The following is a 25,068-nucleotide window of genomic DNA, read 5'->3' as shown; positions in this document are numbered from 1 at the left end:
GGACTTGGAGTGTTTACATGTTTTCCATAAATACTCTTTTTTTATTTTAAAGATGACACATGTTGATGCCACCATTTTGTGATCCTCGTAGCAGAAGATAGTCCTACTGAGAAAATGAGCACTTTGATCATTCAGTCTTTGAACTTTAACCTTTGACTGGAAGTGACCTATAGGCAATGAAGACTACTTCTTTTGACTGCATTTTTACTAGTGTGCATTCTGGGCGCATGTTGATCGCTGGTTCAGTCCATGCAACTGACATGCTTTTATTAGTCATACAGTATTAATGCAGGTGTCCAGAAATGTCAGAATAATTCCATTATTTTTATTTTAAGCTTTTGGAAGAATTCCAGGTCTTCATATATTGTGCAATAACACTGAGCTCCTTGGCGGTTTTGGTGCATCCATTGCCGGCAATGGACATTGTACCAGGGAAAGGTTTTGCTCCTGCCACAAAAAGATTGATGCATGACAGAACTTATGAAAGTTCCAGATATATTTGGATTATAAGCAAGGGATCTACCATTACCTTAAAAGCCACCCCATTCTTTTATATTTGGATTCTATGCACTGTGATCACAAAACTAGCAGCATGAGTTAACATGCTTAGCTGAAGGACTGTAATAAGATCATTGCATATTTATTAAATTGTTTATCTGCTGTCAAATTGTTTTGACATGGAAGGTTTTTCAAGTGACGTTGGCAGGGAGGTACAATGTTATCCCTATGGTGAAATAAAACTACTTTTTGTATATAGTTATTCATATCTCTGAAGCAAAGGTATGAGTAATTTAGGGTATGAGTGATTTAATCAAGAATTTATTTTGGAGATAAGAGAGGATGGCAGTGATATAATTGAACTTGCTGCAGTCCGTAATTGGGCTTGTAATTTGTACTTTAGAGCTTTTTCCAAATAGATTGCACACTGTTATTTCTGGCTAGCCATCAGCATGAGCCCTACTGCCTACACCAATATTTCATTTATTTATGTGTTTGAAAGCAATCCATATAACATTTTTTGTTTGCATTCACTGTTTCCTTTCTTGTTGTATGTCATGTTTGAATGTTACAAAACAATATTTTGATTGAAAAGCTTTGTCAGAAGATATTTTCATGTAAATTATTTCTTTACCTTGTAAGCATCATCTTGTCTTTTAATCCTGTACTATAAAAAGAAAAAAAAAATACATTTTTGACAGAGGCTTAATGTTTTGACAAAAAAGTGTGGACCTTCTTATTTAAGTTTAGACTAAAATATATTTTCTTAAACTTGCTTGTCCCACGCAGCCATACTGTGTTGTTTTTTTTTTTTTTTTTTTTCCAGGCTTTTACTTCACCAAAAAAAGATGAAAAAGCCTAAAACCAGATTAACGTTTTTTCTATGGAGCAACATTTATTGAAATAATAAATAGTTGTTCTCACCACTCTGTAATATTTTGATACTGCAATTAGGTTGTCTTTTTAGGAAGCACTTTTATAAACGTAATACCTTTACGACGTATGCAAAATTTCTATGACTTTTTTTTTTTTTTACTGTTGCCTTATTGTTGCACTCAAAAAATAAAAATAAAGTGGTCAATACGTGAATGTCTAAACAAGTATCTACTTGATTTAAAAAAAAAAAACAAAAACAAAACAGAAAAACAACAGTGAAACAACCCAGAATGAGTAACTACAATAACAAACAAAAATTTGGCTGATAATGATGATTTTTTTTTTTACTGCTGTATAATAACTGACAAATTTTATAGCCTTGTACATACTTCTCTGTTACCTAATGTTTAAAACATTTTTAAAAAACATAGATGCATAACTCAGGGTAGATAGAGGTCAAATGGATTTACTCTAGAGAAGTATTTTGTACAGCAATTTAATTATCGATATTGTCTGTGAAGTAAGGCTACAATATTCTTCAGGAACTGCTATTTTTTCTACTGTATTGAAAATATTTCTTGGCCTTTAAAACTCGATGGTAAAATCTAGCTTTGGATATAAATTTGATGTGTATATGTACTTTCACAGTGAGCCTTTAAAACATAGAATTCAGATTCTTTTAAGAGCCAAAAATAATCATTTTAAGAAAATGAAATAGTTGTGCTCCTAACTTCTTGTTTAGCTAAATTTTATTGTTTTAAGTTAATCAAATCAGTTATTTTTGAAAATGGTTCTTACGAAAGAGCAGTAATCTGAATACTTAATCTGTATGTTCATGTTAGCTGCTCTGTATTATTGATTGAAAAGATTGTTGCATCTTTGAGAAATTCATGTATTTTCATACAGCTGGTTCATATAATGGATCCTATCAAATAGTCCACAATGAAGAGACCTGATTGTGACACAAGGTAATGTGTCCGAAGAACTGGTTCAAGTGCATCTTCTCAGATACACACATCTTTTCATATGTTGGATTGCCCTAGTACAATACGTGGTTTCAGAGAAGCTTTATTACTGTATGTATGTTGTTGAAGATCTCCGTTGTAATGCAAAGCATTTTATGTTTTATTGACCTATGCTATTGTGTGGACTACGATGAAGTAAACCAAATTTATGCTGCTCTTTAATTTTATGAAACCCTCTATAATAGAGAAGCAGAAATCCAAGATAGTTTAGAAGAGAAATTACCTCAAGTCTTTTAGTTTACAGTAGAAATGCAGCCATTGGTTCTCTCGTAGATGTGTTGGTAAGTTCATCTATATACAGAGGGCAAGGACAAAACCTATATACCACTCAAGCCCTCAAAATAATGCAACTATTCTGACAATACTATGATGCCCTGAGAAGGGGCTTAAATTAGATGAAGGTGGTGCCATCCTTTCTGTAGGGTGACCCTGTGTATGTAACTTTCACTTGGAATTTCTTACATCAAATGGTTACAGAATTGGCTTGAAATGTTCTTGCTTTTATTTTGTGTCAATGTTGATGTTGTTAAACACTTTGTTTCGTGTTTAGTGTCTTTATACTATAACACAATAAATTCTTGTTTTAAAATAGATTACTACCCTTGAATGGAAATACGTGTGGACCTTTTCATGGTGGAGTGCAGAAGTTCATTACATTTAGCTACTCATGAGACAAAGCTGCCAGTAGTTCCTTAAAGCTGTGATGGATATCCAGAGAGGGAAGTGTATAGTACTGAGATGTCTTCTCTTTTCTCCAGAGGATATCTGTTGTACAGCTGAAGAAAATAGTGTCTTTAAAAACAAACAAACAAAAACTTAAGATGTACTAAATTACCAGGTAATAAGTTTTCTTGGAATGTGTGTTTTCTTCAAGATAGGATGGCTTCTGTTTTGGAAAAAGACACCACCTTGATACCTGAAAAAACTGTTAAAAAAAAAAAAAAAAAGAAAAAAGTTTTAATGCATACATGTTGCAGTATCCTCATCTGGATGTTCGATTTTTAGTTATTACTTTATTTGAAAGTCTAGCCAAGCATAGTTAATATCTAAGGCTTTAAAGATAAAGTCTAAAGAGACCATAAATTTCCCATGCCAGTAACTTTTAAAGAACAGATTAGGCAAATGTCTGTCATGAAAAGTTTCCATCTTCCAGCTACCCAGAAGGATGGGAACGTTGATTTAGGTTTTGGTTTATAATGCAGGTACTTGTTGGCCTATTGTTTCCAGGACTTACCCAAGCTTTCCAGACCATCGGGCTCATAAATATCTTAAAAAAAATCGAAAGAGTAGAAGTATGAGCCTTTCTTTTAATTCATTAAAACATAATTCAGAAATAAAAAATCGAAAATATTTAGCCACTCTATTTAATTCTGCTGATAAAAACAATGCAGGATATTTTATTCACTTGCCAGATTTTTCCCCAGGTTTTAACTACTTTTTAAAATTAGTGTTTGAGGGTTTTTAAGGAGTTTTGTAACACTAATGATGGTTGCTTGACTTGTGCTGGTATGTTTTCTTGTCTTTAAAAGCTCCACGGTAGGACCTTTTAAACTTCTGTCATTTCTTCAGCAGCTGGGAACATATTTGTTGGAGCACTTTGGAGTGTGGTCTGCCAAGCAGGTCAGGGTTAAATCTGTTCAGATGAATGTTCTGGGCCCTTTCTCTTCCCAGACTACAATACTATCTGGAGGATGTTAATGCAGTTGTCCAGGGCATAGTGTTTCATCCTTACAGATGAAAAGAGCAGGGTTACAGCCGTTCGGTGTCTCAGTTTACTGCTACTAAAAAGGAAGACTTTGTACTCCTCTTTCCTTTCCAGCTTCATGTTCTACCTTGCACCTACCTTTGTCCATGTTGTGCTGAGATGATTTGGTAGATGTTAAGTCAGAAACTGAGCTGAGAAGAAAAAGTGAAAATCTTTCTTCTAAGCAAATTGAATCAGTTTGCTGCATGATCAAGAATTTTAGAGCTAATACAAGAAACTGAAAGGATTGTGCAGTTGGGCATTGGAAGGTAGTGACTGAAATCTGATTCGTATCTTTAGACTTCTGCATGGTGTAAAGTACTAGAAGCTTTGTTTTATGGAGAAGCTGAGTTATGTGCTCTGAGAATCCTGAGAGCTGGAGGTTTGGACTATGGCCATCTTTGCTGGAGGATATTCTTTCTGTCTGTTTTAACTCTCTTTTATAGTAAAAACCCTAAAGGTGTTCCAGAGCTTTCAAGTTGTCTATTACCTTATTACCTCTCCGTTTAGATGTCTTTAGTATCTGTGCACATGAGCCCCACTTTTTTTTTTACATTGAGGCTGCTAGCATTGATTCTTTTTTATTATTTTTTTTTTATTATTTTTTACTATTGCTTTTTTTTAAAAAAAAAAAAAAAAAAAAAGTCCTCAGCACTTCTGGTGCAGATCCATTCCAGAATACTTGAAAGCTCATGTTTCGGCTTACGATTATCTCAACTCTTGATCCATAATTTATATCTTTATGCTTGCTTTTATTTCAGACGTGTTTTTTAGAAAAGGAAAGAATAATTATGTTCAGCTTGTTGTCATTGGATTAGGTAGAACTGCTAGCCAAAAGGGCTGAGATAGCTAATGCATGGTCAGCAGCTTGCCAGATTTGTACTGGAGGGCAGGACTCTTGCACTGAGGTAGGTGGTTTTTGAGATGAGTCCAGGCTGTTTCTCATTTCACCCCTTCCTCTGAAGGCCGTGTTCAAAAGGCAGATGGAATATGCTGGCTTTCATCTGTATTTTATTATTTATACCAGGTTTAAGTTTAAGGGTCAGTAAAGAATGGTAGCTGTCATTCTGACTGGTGAAGGGGAATAGAGTGAACTCTCATTGGTTGCATAGGAAGAGCCCTTCCTTCTCTTTCCCTCTAAACTGTTCATGTGTCTACAGAACAAGTTCGTACCCGTATTTTGTGTGCACAAGATAAAGTACACGTTTTTATTGAATGTAGGTAATTTATTGAAGATTAGTATTTTGAAAGTAGTAGTAGAGGAAATAGACATCACTAGGCAAATGAGGCAAAGATCTGTAAGAATGATTTAGAGCATACCTAACCTGAAGTCTTGATTTGCAACACTATTTGAATTTACAGGGAAAAAAGAAGTTGGGGGCATCTCACTCTAAAGTGTTTTTTTCACACTGAGTTTTGGGCTTTTTTTAGTCTGTTTCCTATCTGTGCATTATCATGACCCCCAAGCAGCAATTCCCATCTTAAGCATCGTGCTGGGTAATGGGTGGCTTTGGTGTCTTCAAGTAATAGTCCAGACAATCCTGTGTTGTGATTGATCTCCACATACTCCTGTGAGTTGTGTTGATTAGTGAAGAGTAGGGATGCCATGTGGAAAGAAGCTGTACTTGCAAAGGAGGTTGGGAAGGGTGGAAGAACCGGTTCTTGAAGATCAATTTTGATGGATTTCTAAAGATTCTTAAGGAATTGGTGGTGGCTGGTGGTGGTTATAAGGTTTTTTTGAAGAGGACGTCAGTAATTGCACCAAGCTGTAAACCTCGTGTAGTGAAGCTCTTCAAGGGCAGATGCAAGACAACTGTGATAATGATGCAACTGAAGGAAAGGCCAGAGATTTTAAACTTCTGATTGATGTCAAACAAATCGGTGTTGGAAAACCAGTATCAGAGTTTGCCAGGATATGCTCAACTAAGAAAAACCATTGGTCCAAGCAAGCCATGACTCAAAGGATGGATAACCTTCTACGTGAGCAGAAGTAATAGGTTTCTTTTTGCCTTTGCAGTAATTTCTGCAGAAATCCTAGCAAACTTTGAGCCAAAAAAAAAATCATGCTATGCTAGACAGGAGAGAGATTCTGAAGTCTTGCAGATGAAAAATAGATCTGTTGCTATGTGTTTTTGTAATTCTGCAAGTTCTGTTTGCTTCCTTTCTTTATTTAGTCTGTTTGAGTAGACCAAATCATTATCTGGACATCACTAGTGTCTTTCTGGTATCCCAGGTGTTGACAGGAAATACTATATAGAAAAGCTTGTGATCCTTTTTCATAAGAACCGCACAAATTCTGCAAAGAGTTTTTATACTCACCTAGATATGTTTGTACTATCCACATCAGCTACTTTGTAATTTTTCTTAAGTTCATTTCTGTGTAACACTTTCTGAAAGATTTTAATGGTTTACCACTTGGATGCTATGTGAATTTGTTTTATCCTGAAAGCAAATTTCCTTACCTTAGAGACGGTAGCGTGCAATATACTTTAGATGTTGCTGAAAGATTTCTACTAAAATTTTTATATACAGTATTGGATGTACCTGGTAAGTATGACAAGGGTTGCCTTGTGCCAGCCAGCCCAGCCTGAAGCATCGACAAACCCTACAGGGTTCAGTCACTTGAGGGCTCTCTTTAGAGTAAATTAAAGATTTAATGGGAAAACTTCTGGTAAACTTCGTATAAGCCATACTGTTTTGTGGTGAGATAACTGCCTTGAAGTGCATAGAAAGCCATTATACACCTTTGCTTGATTTTGAGTAAGTGTCCTGCTGCTCTTAGGAGTCTGTCTCAATACAAAGCATTTACCTGATTTTTTTCTTTCTTATATTTACAAAACATTATTGCTGAATTTGGCCTCTGGAAAAGGAATCTTGCTGTATCGTTTATGCTAGAACTTGGTTGCTTTCCAGCTTAGAGCTTTATTTCTTGTTATGATCTCCACGATAGTTTTACGTGCAGGCACGTGCTAAAAGATACTTTAGAAGTCTTGCTTAGGCCATGCATTAATCTGAGTTGATTTTTGTGTATTTCCATCTTGATATGTATGTTATATTTTACTGTATTTATTATGGGCTTTTCATTTTCTTTGGAAGTATGGCTTTCTGTCAACTTCTACATTTCCGTTCTTTGTTTTCTTAAAAGTAAAAATAATGCATCAAAAAGAATCTGAGGAAAGTGAGAGTTTGCTAGCTGGTGTCTTGAAGTAGAAACTTAAGGGCTGTCTCCCTCCAAGTTTGTTTTTCACTATACAAGATGTCTTTTAACTTTTTCTTTTTTTTTTTTAATCTGTGTGTGTATATATACAAACAATAATTTAATTTCAATGTGAACTATGTGCAGTGAAAAAAAATACTTGAAAATCTTGGGATGCTGTTCATTGATCTGTAAAGATGCAGTGCATTATAGCTTGCTTATGGTTTGTCTTATATGGCTTTGAAGGATAAAAACATTTTCAGACATGGGGTGATTTTGCTAACAACCGTGAAGGCATAGATGCTCCCTTTTAAGCATTTTTAATTTCTGCTCATGTAGATTGGTACTATTTTGTTAAGTGAACACTGAACTCCACAAATTATGTGGAATTCTACTTTTGCTTAAATTGTCAAACTCATCTAGGTTCAATAATCACAGAACAAGCACTTTTGGTGTTTTTGGTTAATTACTTAATGGGTGAGAAAGGTCTGGCTAAGTTGAGTGCTGTACAGCAGCATTTTAGTATAGAAACATCCAATTAATGAATTCCTGTCAATTTTTAATATATAGTGGAACTGTAACCCACAAATTGCCATTACCCTGATAGCACATAATTGCAAACTGATGATTTGGTGACAGTGCACGCTAAGATTTTTTTCTTAATGGGAGAATGTTGCACTGTTCATAGAAAAAATAAAGTTTGAACTGCTGCAAAATAAAGTTTGAACTGCTGTCAATGCTATTATTTCTTCATATAGCAACAGAATTTAGTCCTGCTCTTCTTGTCTGACATACATGAGAATATTTGTGTTTCCTTATTTCCAGTAATCCAAACTCTAAAATTAAAAAAATCTTGCTGTGGAGCTTATGGATATGTAATTTATAATTCTATTAGCAGCCCCAAAAAACCTTTACTGAGGGTTGGAGACTTCATTTTGACAGGATTTGAATGTTATGCTAAGGAATGTTTTGAAGACAAACAGCTTTAACTAACTTTATCTAACAAATACTATTCTTCCAATACTATTCTTCTGTCTTTTCAAAGTACATTGTCATAATATTAATTCACTGTTGTCCTACGGAAAAGTTACAGCATTAGTTCCTATAACATGGCAAAATTCTGGCATGATATGGCTACTTTGTAGGTGAATCTGAATAGTTAAATTATATGATATAGGTGTAAATGCTTAGACTTTGTATTTTTAACTTATGTATTACTGTTTATTCAGTAATGCTTGGCATGTTTTGAAGCTGTATGTTGCTGTCATCCCTAAAAGTGGCAGGCACTGAGTTGTTTTAAGAGCTGTCCCTTAAAACAAACATACAAAACAAAAGCAACAACAACAAAAAAAACAGGCAAGCTGAGACTGAAGCTGCTGTATGCTGCCAGGAAGTAGCATTAATGAAAAACTAAAGGTATCAATAATCAACTAAAAACAAAACATCATTTGATTTGCAATGCTTCCTTGTTGTCCTTGCATTTATTTTTTCCATTCATGATATCACTTAACGGTTATGAATGCATGTAGCCAATAACTTTGCTTTATTGTTGTCTTATTGACTGTGATAAACCCTCTATATCAACCCTTTTTCTGTATGTCTCCTTAATGCTGTGTACAGAAGATTTATTTCTCTTTTCTGCTTACTGCATGACTTCATATATGACTAAGACAGTCCTTGTTCCAAAAGTCTTTTTAAAACCTACTCATTTACTGTAGGTTTAAATTACTGTATAATTTTATAATCTTGTCCAATTGCCTTAAGTCATTTCTTTTTAATTCTAGAGAATGGGTTAATGTCACTTGCAGCAAACTGAAAAGGATATGTATTTGCAGTTCATTCACTGTCTTGTGGTAAAAGGAGTATTTTTGAATGGTTAGGCTTTGTTTGTCTTATAATCCATACCATAGCAAGGTAGCTAAAATTGTTAATGTAGTATGCAATACATTTTTGTATCAGTTTACCTTACATAGCTGGACGGAAAAGCAAACAAACTGTGCAGCATGGAAAGCACCTTTCTACTGATACAATTCTGTCCAGACTAGCTGTGATCTTTTTCATCTACTTAAATACATTAGGGTAAATTTATTGCTAATACAAGAATATGTTTGGCAGTGAATGAAATACTTAATTTTCATGTCCAACACTGTCCTGGCCTGAACTTCAAGATTTAAAAAGGCCTGATCCCTTTTTTTTTTTTTTTTTTTTTTTTCAATGCGGCCTGGTCTGTTGAAGTCTATGACTTAGGAAACATGTCAATAGGTATGATCAGGTGCACCCTGGCACCAGCACAATAAATGTGCCTGGTGTGGACGCTGGCATACGGACAGATGAGTGCTGCTGGTGGTGAAGCTTTGTGAGTGTTTGAAGGGTGCTGCTATGATCTGCTGCTGCGGTGAGAGGCGCTAATCAGAATCTAAAGCATCTCAAGATGGGCGCGATGCTCTCTTGCAACACTGTCAATGAAAACAGCATCAGGTCTGAACTTGTTTGAACACTTCTTTATATAGTCAGAATGCTATCAGTAATATAAAACAAAAAGCTTGTAAACATTCCTGTTTAATCTTACAGAATCTATTGCTGCTTTGGCCTGTGATTACGCTTCAGCTTTCCCATACTTTGTTCTGTGTAAAGCTAATGTGTTCTCACAAGGTAGCAAAGCCTTGCAACTCAGAAGTGGGCTAATTTGTAATCGAAAACTGAGGCACCATGATCTTCAGGTTGGTGGTTCTCTATTATTCTCAGTAATTCGTCAAACTGTAGTTACATCTGTCTACATTGCCTATAGTAAGGAAATTTGAAAGAAATGATTGGCTTGAATTATCTGTCTTTTAAAGCTATGCAATGATTGTTTTACAGGGATAATCCAAACCAAGTGTTTTGTAAATCTGGGAAAACATAAGAAATACTTACAAATTCTAGTTGTAAGAAGGCGGGATGACTGTAAAGTTCTTAAAGTTCTCTGTGTAGAAAATAAATTATGAAGATGTGTGATGATGGAAACAGCTGACACAAAAGCAGTCATGTCTTTATAACCCAAAACAAATTAAATGTACAAGTTCAAAGCAGAGATTTAGACCTCACTTTCATGGAGCTTTGGGTAAATGAACTAGGATAATGAATAATGTGAAGTTTTCTTAATATGTAAGTACAATTACTACTAAGTGCTAAATAATTTGCCAGTAAAATTTTTAAATTTCACTAGCATTATTAAAAGGATGAAGTTTTTATGTGGGCAAGGTCTTACTATTTACAGCATTGATGTATGAGAGTAATAGAAGCAAATAATTACAGGGAAATACAATTCTACCTGCACAGCAATCAGAATTTGGGTCATTGGGCCAACAAACGAAGAACTGATTTTCATACTTTGATGTCAGGTTGCAAAATCAGCAAATCAGTTTGGTTGGATTCACCTTGTTGGTGTGTTTTAGAGTAATGATGTTTGCTAGAGGAGATAAGGACCTTGTGCTTGCCCAGCATACTGAGCACTAGAGTTAATTTGAAGTCATAGAAAAAGCTGAATATATGCTGACAAACACAAGTTCACTTCATTTTGATTTTCGAAGTGATTACATGATTCATCTACTTTAGTAGGGAACTTGCATTTTAGATGTGAATCATGAAAGAGTATGTGAGTTGTTAAAATTTGGTGCTCACAAATCTTTACTGGAGTATAGAGAATAAATGGTTTCTGTTAGCTGAGAAAGCTCTGTATAATATTTACTTGTAAATTTTATAGTTGTATCTTGCTTTGTTCATGTCTCTCATTTTGTGTACTACAGAAGATGTTAAATGGTTTTAGTCACTTATAACATACATTGTCCTCCAACTTTCATAGTGGTCTGCTTTCATAGTCCTGCACCTGTATCTGGCAAGAACAAGAGTTTGATTAGATTTAGGTTTGTTAATAATCCTGGGTTTTAATCAAATAGAATCCAAAACACTTGACTTTTGCTGTGCTAAGAAGTTTTACTTATTGTGGAAAAAAAAAATAATTAAAAATTCAAGTGGCCCATTCTTCTAAGATATTAAGAGTCTTTAATTCAGATAAATGACTCTGACTAATATAAAGCATCAACATCCCATTGGTATATTATGAGCACTCTGTATTAGCTTAATTACTATCTTAACTTCAATATAAAAATATAATCTAAGCTCATTAATACACATTTTAAAAGTAGAATTAAAAGAACTTTTTATCAAACCCTGGAACAGGTGGCCAGGAGGAGTTGTGTAAATTCTCCATCCTTGGACATTTTCAGAAGTAAACTGGATGAGGCCCTGAGCTAAACCTGCTAAATTCAAAGTCAGATCCAGCTTTAAAGCCATCTGTACTTTGAGGGGGTAAGGAGGTTGTAGGGCGGGTGAAATCCAGAGGTCCCCTCCAACCAGTTTTACTGTTTTTTATATATGGATTGAAAGCAGGCTCCTGCTTCTGTGGCTCTGTCAAATTCCTCCTTGTTGACTGCATCACTGTAAGTAAGAGTGGGCTTTCCTGGGTGCACCAGGGTTATATTGAGGGGTAGAAATTTGTTTCTTGATGACTTAAAGAAAACCCACAGTATTCTAATAATATCAGTAAAAAAAATTATTTTGCAAGTCAGTTTGAAAGTGCCAATTTGTTCTTTCTGAATCTGAGCTTAGAAGTAACAAGGCCAGCTGTCCTCAAATACCCTTTGCTCATATTTACAGACCAAACAGAACATGTTTATACCCTTTCCCCCAGTTAGGCAGTTAGGCATTTGTGCAGGCATTTATAGGTGTTAGGTTTTCTTTTTTTTTTTTTTTTCTTCCTCTTGTTTTCAAATAGCATACTGAATTAATCACGCCTATTCAGAATTTACCTACTGAAGCTAAAATGTTGCGCAAGTCAGGGCACTCCCATTGTACACAGAGTAGAGCAGATACGTATATACAAACTGCATCTCCTACCTTCAAAAAGTGAGATTATTTTAGCTTCTATTAATCTGTTTGTACTGAAGGTACTGAGTGGAAAGGGAAAAAAAAAATCAGAAAGGTATAGTAAATCCAAACAGCAACTGGTAATGCAATGTATGTAGTGTTTTGCTCTTTATTAAGTTTCTCTTACGTGATTGGAACTTTATGTATGTGAACAACTATCATGGGATCTCAGAGATGATAAAATACGTAATCCTTTACTTTATACCTGGAAAAAAATAGATCCAGAACTCATCTGTGTATATAAAAAAATATAAAAATATGGTAAGTTTATAGATAAAATGTTCTTTTTTGTCTTGTTTTCTTTCAGCTATGTACCATTTGTGGCACAGAATGTATATTAAGATATGAGATGCATGAGTTCATAAGTATTTCAAGATGTATTTTTAAACTAAGCTATTACCTGTTTAGTAATATTATAAAAGCATTGAACATTGAAATCATAGCACAGACTGGAGATTTTAGAGGCTTGTTGCAACTCTATCTATCGATTGCAGGAAGTTCAAAAACCTTCCCTTGTAATCTGATGCTGACATTCACTGAATGCATTTTTATGCTGGGTACACTAAGTACATGCTATAATATAGGGTTCCTCAAGTTACTAACAGTAACTAGAAAGAAAAAGTTGCCATAAATTAAAACAAAAAATGCTTATAGATTGTCATGATTAATCTTCTAAATGAGCTTGTGCAAAAACTTTTGTAGCAGCCTTATGAAAAGTATTTGCATTATTGCTCATTAGTACATTATACGAGAAGAATACGTAAGAAATTGTATCATGTTGTGTATTTCTGAGCTCAGTTCTTAAATGAAATAAGGGGTAAGGAATCTAAGAAAACTAAACAATGAAGGAATAAGCAGGGAAGGATGACAAGCTACCCCAGCAGAAAAAAGGGTATGTATAAAACTGTTGTAGCAAATGCTGTGTTCCCAAAGTGTATTTAAAGAAGTTATGTCATGGCAGCGTTCTGTTAGTGTGAATAAAACCTTGCTGTCACCTAGTTACTCACAACACAGTCCTGTCACTAAGTGTCAGTATGTGTATGTGGTGTATAAATTATTGTCTGTAATACACAAACTTATACAAAGCACATCTGGGGGATGTGCCATTCAGATGCGATTATACCGTAAGTGCTTGGGAAGCCGGTCAGGCTACATCTTGTTCCTTCTTTTGCTCCCAGCTGTCATACCAGTCCACTGCTTGGTTTCAAGTTGGGGTTTTAAAAAATTCACATGGAATAACATAAACAGGCACTGAAGGAAATGTGAACTTTGGATTCATTCTGATCCTCAGTAAGTATGTTAGTTTGTAAATTAGTTTTGATGCATCTCATGTTCTAACTCTGAAAGCTATCATTAAAATACAGTTGCATAGTAAAAAGATAGTAATTTCACAAAAAAATGCTACTAATTTTAAACATAGCAAGTTTAGTTACTGCAGCCTTGCTAATCAGCTAAATTAATTGCTCCAAGTTCTAATGCTTCTAGCTAGCTTTGGCAGGGGTTTAAAAGTGTTCAGTTTGTCTTACTGGACAAACAATTACTTGAGCCAATCAAGAAAGCAGATTTTTACACCCCAAATTAGATATTTGTTGATTAACTCAGAACTATTCCCTTTTTCATGAAAAATAAACCAAAAACTTGAGTTTTTCATTCTTTTTAGTGGTAAAGATGGTCATAGGAGTGCTGTTGGTTGGAAGCAGAACCAGAGCCATGGCTTCGTCTAGCCTAGCTGTGGCAACTTTGCAGGGTTTGGAAACCTTTTAGGTTGCACATCCCACCTGGGGCCAAGGCTTCCACCTCCGCACCTCACGGCCTCGGGTTGTGGCCTCCCACCACAGAGTAGTGGGGCAAGGCCCAGCAGGCTCAGCAGCTGCCCTCCTCTCTCCGCCACGTCTCCTGCTGGATCTGCCACAACCAAACTGTTGACACAAGTCGCGTTTATGACTTTCTGCCTTCCTCTCCCAACCTGTGCCTCTGAGGGGAGAGGAGTCCTGTTTGAAACCAACGTGGTGTTAACAGCACGGGCAGAGGGAGAGGAGTAAAACGAATTAAAAAGTAAAAAAAAAAAACCAAAAACGGTCTCTCTATTGTGTTGTGTTTGCTCACCTCTCCCTGCATCGCTGCAAGCCGTTAATTTCATTTCCCGTGCATTGAGGGTGGCTGTGGTGCTTTTCAGGGCTCCAGCGAGCCCGCAGCAGCTGCTCCTGGTGCAGACGCCACCTTCCACCCAGCAGCCGGTAGGGGTCAGGTCCCTGCAAAGAGAAAACGGGAGGAAAAAAAACAAAAAACAGGTAAAACCTTACGAGGCCGTTTCCAAAAAATGGAATAAAAACCTCGCGGCTCGTCTTGTGGCACACGAGCGAGGCTAAGGCGGCTGCTGCCAGCCGTGTGCTAAAACCCGGCGCCTTCCAGGGACTCCCTCCACGTATTGCCAAGTTTAAAGACCGGGAATGGGAACGGGGCCGGCGCTGCCCTGCCCGGGCCGCTCCTCTCAGCCTCGCCCCGCAACCGGGGCGGGGGGGCTCGGGGCCGGCCCCGCGGTGCCCGGGGTGGGCCGCGGGGGGCTGCGGAGCCCCGGAGCCCCGCTGCCGGCCGCCGCTAGAGGCGCTGCCGCCGCCGCTGCGGGCCGGGGAAGGGAGGCGGACGGGGCCATTCGCGGCGCCGGAGCAGGGGGGGAGCGGGGCCGGGGCGGCGGCGCGGGGAGCCCGCGGGGGCGGGGGGCGAGGAGGCGGCGGGAGGGGGGCGGCGGCGGCCGGGGGTGGGGGGGGTGGAGGGAAGGAGGAGGAGGAGGGGGAGGAAGAGGAGGAGGAAGAGGAGGAGGAGGAGGAGGAGGGGTGTCGTTGGGGGGGGCGGAGTGGTTGGGGCCGGCGGCGGCCGCCGCGGCGGCGGGGTCAGTTCTCTTTAGTGTTTGCCGATGTTGGAGGCGTCCCCGAGGCGTCCCCGGGAAGCAGGTAACCGGGCACGGGGCCGGACCCAGCCCCGGCAGCACCGCCCGGGGTGCGGGGGGGGGGGCGCGGGACGGGGGAGCCGCGACCCGGCCGGAGGGGAGGGAGGGGAGGAAGGGAAGGGGAGGGGGCTGCTGCAGCCATGATGGCCGGGGCCCCGTCCCGCTCCTCTTCCTCCTCCTCTTCCTCCTTCTCCTTCTCCTCCTCCTCGCTCCCCCGGTGCGGGGGCTCCGAGGCCGGGAAGGCGCCGCTGCGCCACGGCGGGGATGGAAAAGGAGGAGGGGGGCGGCGGAGGAGGAGGAGGAGGAGGAGGCACCAACTCCGCCATCCGCCCCGCGGCCCTCGCCGCCGCCGCCCCTGGGGGGCCGGGGGCTCGCAGGTGGGAGCCCCAACGCTGGGGACCCCGCGGGAGCCCCCGGCGGGCCGCCGCCGCTGCGCCGAGGCCGGGCGGTGGGGCTGGGCTGGGCTGGGCTGGGCTGGGCTCGGCCCGGCGGGGGCTGCGTTTGGCCGCCGGGCCTGCCCGAGAGCCGGCTGCGAGCTGCCTCGGCCGCCCGGGGATCCCCCCGGTGTGAAGGGCACGGAGCCCTGCACGGAGCCCAGCCCGGCCCGGCCCGGCCGCCGCCTCGCCCCGTTCCCCTGCCTCTGCCCCCCCATCTGCGCTCCGGACCCGGTCCCAAACTTGTTGGGCAGCGGGACCCGCGGCGCCGCGCTCCCAAAATGGATGGCAGCGCGGAGCGGCGGCGGCACCGGCTGCCCCGGCGGCCCCAGGCTCGGGGCTGCGGGGCCGGGGAGCCCCGCGGCTGTCAGGCAGGCCGAGGCCGGGCAGGCGGTGCCGGCCGTGCTGCCATCGAGGTCTCCGGGTGGAAAAAGTTGGTGCTGCCAGCAGCCGGGCCTGGACGCGGCGGCCGTGCCCTCCTGGGGCACGAATCCCACAGCCCTCGTGCTCAGGGCCCTCGAAGTCCTCAGTGCCCAAGCAGCAGCTCCCCAGCAGTGCATCCACCCGCTGCCGGCTCGCAGGATGCCAAGCATCTTGGGCCGCATGCGGGGCGTCCCCCATGCAACTATTTCGGTACTAATAAAGTTTCTTAGACAGAAGAACGGATGGGGTATCGCTGCTGTGGCTCCTCTCTTTGCCCCGCTCACGGTGTTGAGCAGTACTGCCTGAATTGCCCCAATGTAAGGCACAAGCAGGGCTATTGCTCTGGTGTAACTAGGTGGAGTTGCACCGCACACATTGCTCTATCTCACTGACATTATTACTGCTGGCGTCAAGATGTGCAGGCACGAAGCCTCCCCGAGCTGTGTAGTAACTCCGGGTTAGGGATCGACACCCATGTAATAATATTAACGTATTGAAGCCGTTTTCTAAATATAGGGAGGTTCTGCACAGGTTTTGTTGTGACATCGCTGCCTATAAACAGTGCCAGGTCTGACAGCTCTCTGAATGAAATCTCTTTGCTGAAAAGCCAGCAGCAGCACAAGATTTCCAGTACTGACTTCCAATCGCTCAACCTTAGCTTTGCCCTAGAAAAGCTCCCGGAGAGGAAGATTTCTGTTTCTGCCTGTGTTTGCTGAGATTCCTGTTGCTGGCAACTAGAAGCTGGACTACGACCGGCTGCTTGGTCATAGTTTTTGAGGGGAAGGTGCAATTCAGGTTTTCTTTGCTTGAAAGAGAACTTTTCAGTGATGTTGTTCAGCTTTGGCAGAAGTCATCCGGTTTGGGTTCAGCTCAGACTGCAGCTCGGAGGCCAAAGTCTTCAAATACCTCGTTGCCAGCTCAAGCTACCTCATTCCCCAAGAACAACATCGAAGTAATAATGAATTTGAATAATCTTTCATCCCGAGTTGTGAAAGTAGTTTGCAAAAGAGCTTCCTAATTTTACTTGCAGGAAAACTTTGTCAGAGGTGTTTTAATGACCTGACCAAGCTTAAATAAGCAATTAACTCAATCAGCCCCTTCCTTGGAGGCAAATACCGGGGTTGAGAGTCTGCTGCAGAGGGTTATGAGCATGACTCCACAGACATCCCGGCTGATGTAGGTGTACATGTGGGAAGCGAATCGGATGCTGCGCGTTCCAATTGCCAAGTGGCACGAGGAGTGACCTTGGGAAGGTTAGACAACCGGCCGAGTAAGAGCAGGTCCTCCGATTCCAAGGCTGCTTCCCCAGGCACTAGGAAGGCTGCACCTGTCATGCTCTGTCTAGATAGTTTGCTTTGACCTGCCTGAAGTACGTGGCTATTGATCTGTCCGTCTTTGAAAAGGAGAGAAACGCTCAGGTCAGTTACGTCTGAGCTTGCAGCCCCGAATGCATCCTATTACATCATGTAACAGGGGAGCAGGCCTTACAAGGTGGGCAAGTTTTTAGTGCTAAGTTGCGTATACTTCATACATACACGTAGCCATCTGCACAGATCTTGTCCCATCAGAGAGTCAAATATCTGCTTCTTCACGTGGGCCACACAGATGTGGTGGGGGAGGACTCAAACCTGCAACTTTCTAGGGTAACTCTCAGAACACGACTTCAGTTAATATGCTACCAAGGCCTCGCTTTTCCTTCCTTGGTCATATTGATTTCCTCTCATCAGCAGCGAGATCTGTCAGATAAGTTAGCCCTGCCTTCTACCAGCACCAATTGCGTTGCGTTTCTGATTTTTGGATCACTTTACAGCCTCTTGTTTCTCACAGCAGTTCCTGATTTCTCTCTTTCTTCCCGAAAGAGGAAGAGAAACAAAGAAAGATGTTGCTTTCTTAAAACTGCTCTGGGTACTGTTACTGGAATCCATGCAGGAAGGAGACCCTTTCAAGTGCTCACGCCTCTCAGCCATCCCTTCTGCTGCTTTGACTGTGTTAGGCTTGCGAATACATCCCTGTAAGCACTGGGGCTGTTGGAGCTCTAATGAGGGGGTCCTGACCCGGCCACCCCTCTTTCACCCACTTGCTGTTCATTAACTGCTGCTGTGTCCCTCGGATCTACAAGCAGCAGTTCAGAAGGATAAGGCTGGGGGGTTGGTTTGGTTGAGGGGTGTATAAAGCACAAGTTCAGGGTGCAGTGAAACAGGTAGGGTGGAGAACGGGGTGGACAACTTTGTCCAGGGGAGTGAAGAGGATACATGGTGTAAATCTGGGAGTTAGAGCTGGTGGGAGTCTGCGGCAGACCCTGGGAAGAGAAGAAACGGAACCTGCTTGTAGCATTTAGTGTATAATGTGAGCCAAGGGCTCTGCTCTCAGAGATCGCTCGGGTCTGCTCATTGTCAGGGAGCAGTCACGATCAGCATTATCCAAAGTGTGTTTGTGTTAAAAGATCAAGAGTTCAGGAAAAATCTGAGAGGTGGCTTGTCATGCGTTGTTCTGGAAGTTATTGAGAAGAGAAAAATTGCTTGTCACAACTTCTAAAAATGAACTTTGAAAAACCATCTGTAGTAGTGTAACACTGAAGTCGCATGTATGCCTGTAGCTGTTAAATGTTGGTTCGTTCTTCACCTCAGCAGCACCTTTTTGTTTGTTTTTAAGCTGGCAGCATTTGGAATGTTTCCCAGCAGTGAGATCTGCGCTCCAGGGTTATAGGGTGCTCACCTGTGTCACGCTGCATCTTTTATTTTGGTGTAATCGAGTACGCTCCCATATAGTATGTGACTGGTCTGTAACAAATTTATTGATGCTTAAATAAAATCAGAAATTTATTTTTCCTGGTAAATATTTTTTTGCATACAAAATGTTTAATTTTGTGACTCCTGTATGTTTATGTATCCCCATGATCTTCTAATTTAGTCACCGTTGAAATGATGAAGGGGATTCTTGTTAGACTAATTGGAAGTCAGCATTAGGGCACAGATTTCAGGTGGTGTTCAGGGAAGGCCCTGCTAATAGCTGGTGGCTAAGTATTACAGTGTTAACCTGCTATCCTTAGTTTCTGGAAAAAGGCAGCTTACAAAGATGTTTACAATAATACCTCACACTCAAAGGATATGTTTACAGTCTCATCTTCTCTTGAATAGCTCCAAAGGATCATGCTAACATTGGTCATGCTTCCAATTTCTCTGCTTGCCAGCTTTGAGGAACAGGGAATTAGTGCTGTGTGCCTCCTGGCTGGAGGAAATGTTTTTGAGGGTAGGAGACTGGATTTTCAAGGGAATCTCCTTGCAGTGAAAATGGGCACCTGTGGGAACAAGAAGAGCTCTTCAGAAGATGAGGAATCTAATCGTTACTATTGTTGCTATTCCTAATTTCTTTTTTTTTTTTTGAAGCTGTCATCCGTTTATGGTTTCCAGTTTCTCGTACAATAAACTCAGTTAAGAAAAGTGGCGTTAGACAATGTAAGGAAATTCCAGTACAGTAAACATGTGGCTTGTTGTCAGTAACTAAAGTTGATCAGATAAGCAGCTGGCTTATCTGACTTTTTGGAAAAGAGAACTCTTCCTGTGTCATCCAGACGACGCATCCATACAGCTGATAAGTTTTGAAGTGAAGAAACTGAGACACGCTATTCCCAAGGTGAAATAGCAGAGTTGATACAGGGCAACGTTGGGTCAGTTTCTAGCATATCCAGTTGTACTGAGACAAATAATGAACTGAAGTAACAGTCTATAGGAACTCCGGCTATGTTAGACAAGATAAAAACATGAAGTAATCTAAAAGGTCTTGTGAAAAAATCACCTATTTTTGTGTGTTCTATTTTTTTCCCTTCTGATCATCCTTCAGTCCTGGATACTAGCTTGCAGGGTTTTTTCCTTTCTCCAATGTGGTAAATGTTTCCTCTGCTTTTGGTTTCAGTCTTGTGTATCTGATAGTACTTAAACTGCCCTGCTTTGAACCATCTTCCATCTGTGGTGGCAATGTTCCTCAAAAAGACATTGCCAATGAGTAATTTTCCTCAAGAGTATACACCCAAGAGACGTCTCTTTTTGTAACTGTTGTGAAAGGCTGGAAATCTTGATGAATACCAAAAATACTCCAGAGAGGTTTTCATGAAAACCCTTTTTGTCTGTAACTCAGTCCAGCATGCTTACTGGTCTTGCATGAAATAGGGGGTTTCTCAGCTTCTGTACGGGAATTGAGACCGTCTGTCCTTCATGAAGGGGGATGAGAAGCTTGTCCTAGATCAGGAGGCAGGTAAAGCCCACCCTGGTTCCTCAGGGACTTCTCTAAACTCTCTCTTAGGTGAATCCATAAGGTTATATATGGGATTGGACCTCTGTGAAAGGAAGGTGGCCCACTCTGTCTTCTCTCACCCTTCTTCAGCTGGACAGTCTTCATCACTAAGGCAAAGCATTAAACAAGTGAAAAGTCATTGAAGATACCAGGAGAGGATCCCATTTCCATGGTCTGATGGAGTTATCATTCATGAGGACACTCTGAATGTGGACTTGAAGGCAACCGTAGGTATTTGCCAGGTTCCTGGAGAAGAACTAATCCAACAGTTTTCTCCAGCTATTGTTTGTAATACCGGGCTCTTCTGAAACTGGCTGCTCTAGGAATTACTGTGAATGGGAACTCACCAGAGCAGGTGCTTTTGAGGCACATTTTGGAGTCACCTCTTTTATGTGACCATTAAATTAAGCAATAGCTTTCTTTGCTATCATTGCAAATACTGCCTTGTGCAGTTTACCTTTGCTCAGACACCTCATAGTCTTGAGGAGCAAGGGAAACACAGCTGGTATCAATCTAATATACCTAATGGCCTGGGTCTTTATCAGCTTCCTCGCATTTTCAGTTCCGGCAGCCAAATATTTTAGTACAGTTTGTGCATTTTTTTCTTCATTTCACTATCACAAAAGGTCCTCAGAAAGACAGTGCAGGGCAGAACTCTGCAGCTGAACTTGTTCAGCCAAGGCAGTTCTAGTTCCAGGGCCCGTTCTGCTTTTCAGATTTGTGTGTTTCTGCCATTGCATTGGATTGCAGACCTCTGCTCCACTGCTCAGGGTGTGCACATCTCCCCTAACTTCTGCTTCTGACACATCACAGCCTAGATGCTGGACGGCTTTTGGGCTAGGAGCACTCCTTCCCTTTGCTAATGAGGAGCATTCCTCTTGGCAGGAGGCAAGACTTCATTAGACACATATATATGTATATATAACCAAAAAGCACGTGTTCTCTTGGAGATCTTAGAAAAGTGGGCCCTTCTTCCCTTTTGAAGTGTTTTTTATGTATTTGATTCTAGTTCTGAAGGTAAGAAACAGGATTGTTAGCTCAGTAATGAACAGGAGCGTTAGCTCCCTGGAAGTTCAAAAGCAAGTTTGTTCTTTCACCCTGATTTAGGGTGATTCCAGATTCACAAAAACTAACTTCACCCTGCTGGAGTTAATGGCCCAGGAGTCCTGAAAGCATAGTGAGTGGTGAGAAAGACATTCCTTTAAAGTGGAGCTCAAAGCCTGTCCACTCTGTCTCCATGTAGTCAGGGTGCTGTTGCTAGCAGTTCTGGCATTCCTCCTGTATGCAAATTTCTTTTTCTGGTGTCACTCAGCTATAGGTGCTGTTACCTTTTATTGTGAATCTTTTCATGTTACCACTGAATCAGGTTGCACTTTTAGCCAAGGCTGTCCTTTGTTTTATTTCTGTCTCTTTCTGCAAAAGTATTCAATTCCAAATTTTTATTCACTGTTTCAGTTCATGTATTTTTTTTCTGTAATAGTTAAGCTTATAACTCCCTTCAGTCTGGGGAAGCCGAGTTATTCTGAATCAGCAACTACATGGATTGAGATCTCTGCTGTCTTGCTATATATCCTGCTTGGTACTCCTAATCATTAGTACGTAAGTAGTTGGAAGCAAAAGTCTCATGCTTTTGTCATGCTGTTTCTGTGTACTCACACTGTGCTCCATTTCAGCCAGATCTCTTTTTACTGGCCTCTTTTCTGCTGTTTGTTGTTAGTTTAATATCCTCCTCGCTGATTCAACTGTAGAGATTAACCTTTTGCCATCCTGCCAGATGCATGTAGCCTCTGCTGTGCTGGAATGTGTGTGCTCAGTTTTCAGCAAGTTTTTAATGTTTAGCTTCTCAATGATCTTATAGGCAGCAGTTTTTTCAATGTTTTCTGCCTTTGCTAACTTGCTTTGACTGAAAGGATTTGTAACTGTACCACCAGGATTTTTTCCCCTTCCAGGATTGCCAAAATCTTCCGTAATCTGCACCTTCTTGTGGAGATAAGTAATTTGTTAGAATATGTTTCATCACACCAGTTCGTAATTTCTGTCCAAAGTGTGGTTTTGCCACAAGGAGTCAACAGGCCATTGCAGTACTTGTGTACTGTGCTGAGTTGTTGCTGACGACTCTTTGCATTCTCAGGATGCTTGAAGAGCCGGTATTGATAGCTGCCTGTGGTGGGGGAACTCAGCTCTGTTCCCTTTGCCTTTCTCTGCGACTCTTCCGGGTGCGTGTCTCTTCCCATCGTGTCTGCTGGAGCCTTGGGTTGGTATCACCAAGTCGCTGCTAGCTATAGAAGATTTGTCCACTTCCTTATTTTTTGCACTTTCATTGTTTTCATGGTTTTTGTACCAGGCTTGTGTCACCAGTTTTGCAACAGTTCATGACCTTGCCCCAAAACTTAGCATCTCAGAACCATTAATTTCCTCCAGTTGAAAACTTGCATCTTGTGCTTTTCGTCAGTCAGAGAACATAGTGCAGTACTCAGTAATTATTTTGCCTTTATTCACCAGCTGATGAGAGCTGCATGCAAAGTAGGAAGATGTCTCTTTCTCTGGATTCACTGCAGAACTGATCTGACAAGATGTGCTACAATTATGAGCAGGGAGCTAGTCTTAGGAGCTGCGCATCCCAAAACATGTAGATGGGACGTCTGCGAGAAGGGGGAGCTCCAGGAGTGGTTCATGAACAGGAGATGGCAATTCCATTCAAGCTGTGTCTGGGAGTTGCAACTTTTGGGAAACTGCATGAGACTTAAAGGTGGGAATTCACCATTTTAGCTGTGAAATGCTCTTTTTAGGCATTTCACTACACTCATGGAGAATTCAAAAAAAGTCACATAAATCAGAATTTTGATCTACTTATAACAATGAAGCATCTACTTATAACAATGAAGCATAACATCTGCCACTTTGAAATATCCTTCTCTGAAGGTCCTGGAGCTGTTATAGGGGAGTGATTACATTTTGAGGAGGGCTGGTTGCAATGGCTGTAACTTTTTCTGAAGAAAAAGTCACGTCTCTGCTGCTTCGCCAAGCTATGTTACTTGAAATGATCAGAGTAGTAGCTTGTCACAGGCAGCCAAGGAAAACCTCGATCATTTTCTGAATTCCATAATAATATGCAATTTGTAGTTAGGGAATGAGCTTTTACTCGAGAAGTAATTTTTGCATACTTCAGAACAAAATTAGAGTTGCGGGGATCTTTTACTTAGAATAATCTTCAAATAAGAGTATTTTGTAATTCAAAGTCAATCAGAGCTTATTTGAGATGGTAGAAATAAAACTACTAGTTGCTAGTAGAAAGTGAAAAAATATAGCATTTAGAAATAAAAATCAGAGAAATTAAAAGAAGCTAGAAAATTTGAAGGAGTTCAGTTTAGACTCTGATATTACAAATAAGGAACCAGTTACTGCTTTGCGAACAATTCTGTAGTGGCAGCATGTCAAGTCTGAGTCATGTTTTTTTCATTTACTTAATCTCCTTCTGCACTTTTAAGCTGATGATTGATTGTTAAACTAGTGGCTTAGGCTGCCCTTCTTTTCAGCTATTTTCCTTCGTGAGAAAGCTTAGCTACTCCTTTTTGTTTAACCTAAGGCAAATGTGGTTTACCTGCCCATCAACTTCAGTAAGAGATGGTGTGACAACCTCTCTGTACAACCAATAACCATTTCAGTGTACCCTTTTTTTTTGAGTCCCAGTGGAATATATCAGTGGTTCACTTGAATGACCTGCCTCAGAAAGTAAAAAAATGAACAAACAGAAACTTATAATTCTTTCCATGGAACTCAGCTTCTGTGTTTACAATTTCTAGACTAACTAAACTAATTTATCATATCCTTGAGGCTTTCTGCTGTGTTTTGTATGGATAAATTTTGAGGTAGCCCTGGAAATCCAGCTTAGTTTATGTAGTCTCTCACGATGACGGTACTACTCTCCCTTCCTTTTCCAAGGGCTGTGGAACCAAGTGAGGTTGCATTTTGAAAAACTATCACAGATTGTCTAGGGAGATTCACATTTTCAGTTTTCAAAGAAGTCCTAGGTAGTTTAAGTCACTTCCGTACCATGATTGGTATGAGTTACGATGGTTCTGCTTTTGTCTTTTGGATTAGTGGTTGCTCCTAGCTACATTAGACATACACAGAAGGAAGGATATGACCCTCTAGTGCTGTGGAGTACTGGTGATGTTCTGCCTCTGATCTGCAAAGCATATATGAGCTATTTTTTTGGATATACCTCAAACCACGATGGCTGTGGGATGTGGAAGGCCTTCCACAAAGAAGGCTCTGGAGATCGTCTTGCTGTTTGGGTGGGGGAAAGTTTCACATTTTCTTTTCCGTAATAATTCAGGATATCTTGGCTGGTTCAAATTGATGTGTGTGTCTGAATCAATATTCTGTCTGTCTGGTTCAATTTATTTTCTGGGCATAAAATTTGTGGCAGTATGAGAACTAGGTTAACTTGTATTGGCTGTTGGAAATTTCCTTTTTTTTTTTTTTCCTCACATTTTCTCTGTTTTCTGGACAGCGATAATAAAACAGGATAAACAAACTTCCTCATGAGTTTATCTTTGTAAGATGGTGGGCATTTCTATGAAACAGCCTAATCTTTCCCCCTTGGGTTATAAACAAGTTGAAAAGCATTGAAATGTCTGGCTGGCTCCGTTTTTGATGCAACAGAT

General features: G+C 40.8%; 2 protein-coding genes across 4 annotated transcripts in view; both read left to right on the top strand.

Annotated features, from left to right (window-relative positions):
• UBE2W (ubiquitin conjugating enzyme E2 W) overlaps positions 1–2,882 on the top strand; it is a 33,518-nt gene extending 30,636 nt beyond the window's left edge. The window contains exon 6 of the mRNA XM_084281435.1: positions 53–2,882. Coding sequence (XP_084137561.1) covers positions 53–66 — 14 coding nt within the window. The 3' untranslated portion in view covers positions 67–2,882. The remainder of the gene's footprint in view (positions 1–52) is intronic.
• Positions 2,883–15,146: 12,264 nt separating this feature from the next.
• STAU2 (staufen double-stranded RNA binding protein 2) overlaps positions 15,147–25,068 on the top strand; it is a 167,003-nt gene continuing 157,081 nt past the window's right edge. For 2 of the 3 annotated variants that reach the window (XM_084281274.1, XM_084281272.1), the window contains exon 1: positions 15,147–15,255. The gene's annotated coding sequence lies outside the window, so the exon portion shown is untranslated. Of the gene's footprint in view, positions 15,256–20,407; positions 20,626–25,068 lie in introns of all 3 variants that reach the window. The other variant, XM_084281273.1, reaches the window with a different exon arrangement.

This window comes from Netta rufina (genome assembly GCF_964035555.1).
Source record: "Netta rufina genome assembly, chromosome: 2".
NCBI classification, from domain to species: Eukaryota; Metazoa; Chordata; class Aves; order Anseriformes; family Anatidae; genus Netta; species Netta rufina.
Note: the sequence above shows the minus strand (reverse complement) of the source record. Positions and strands in the feature narration are given on the sequence as shown.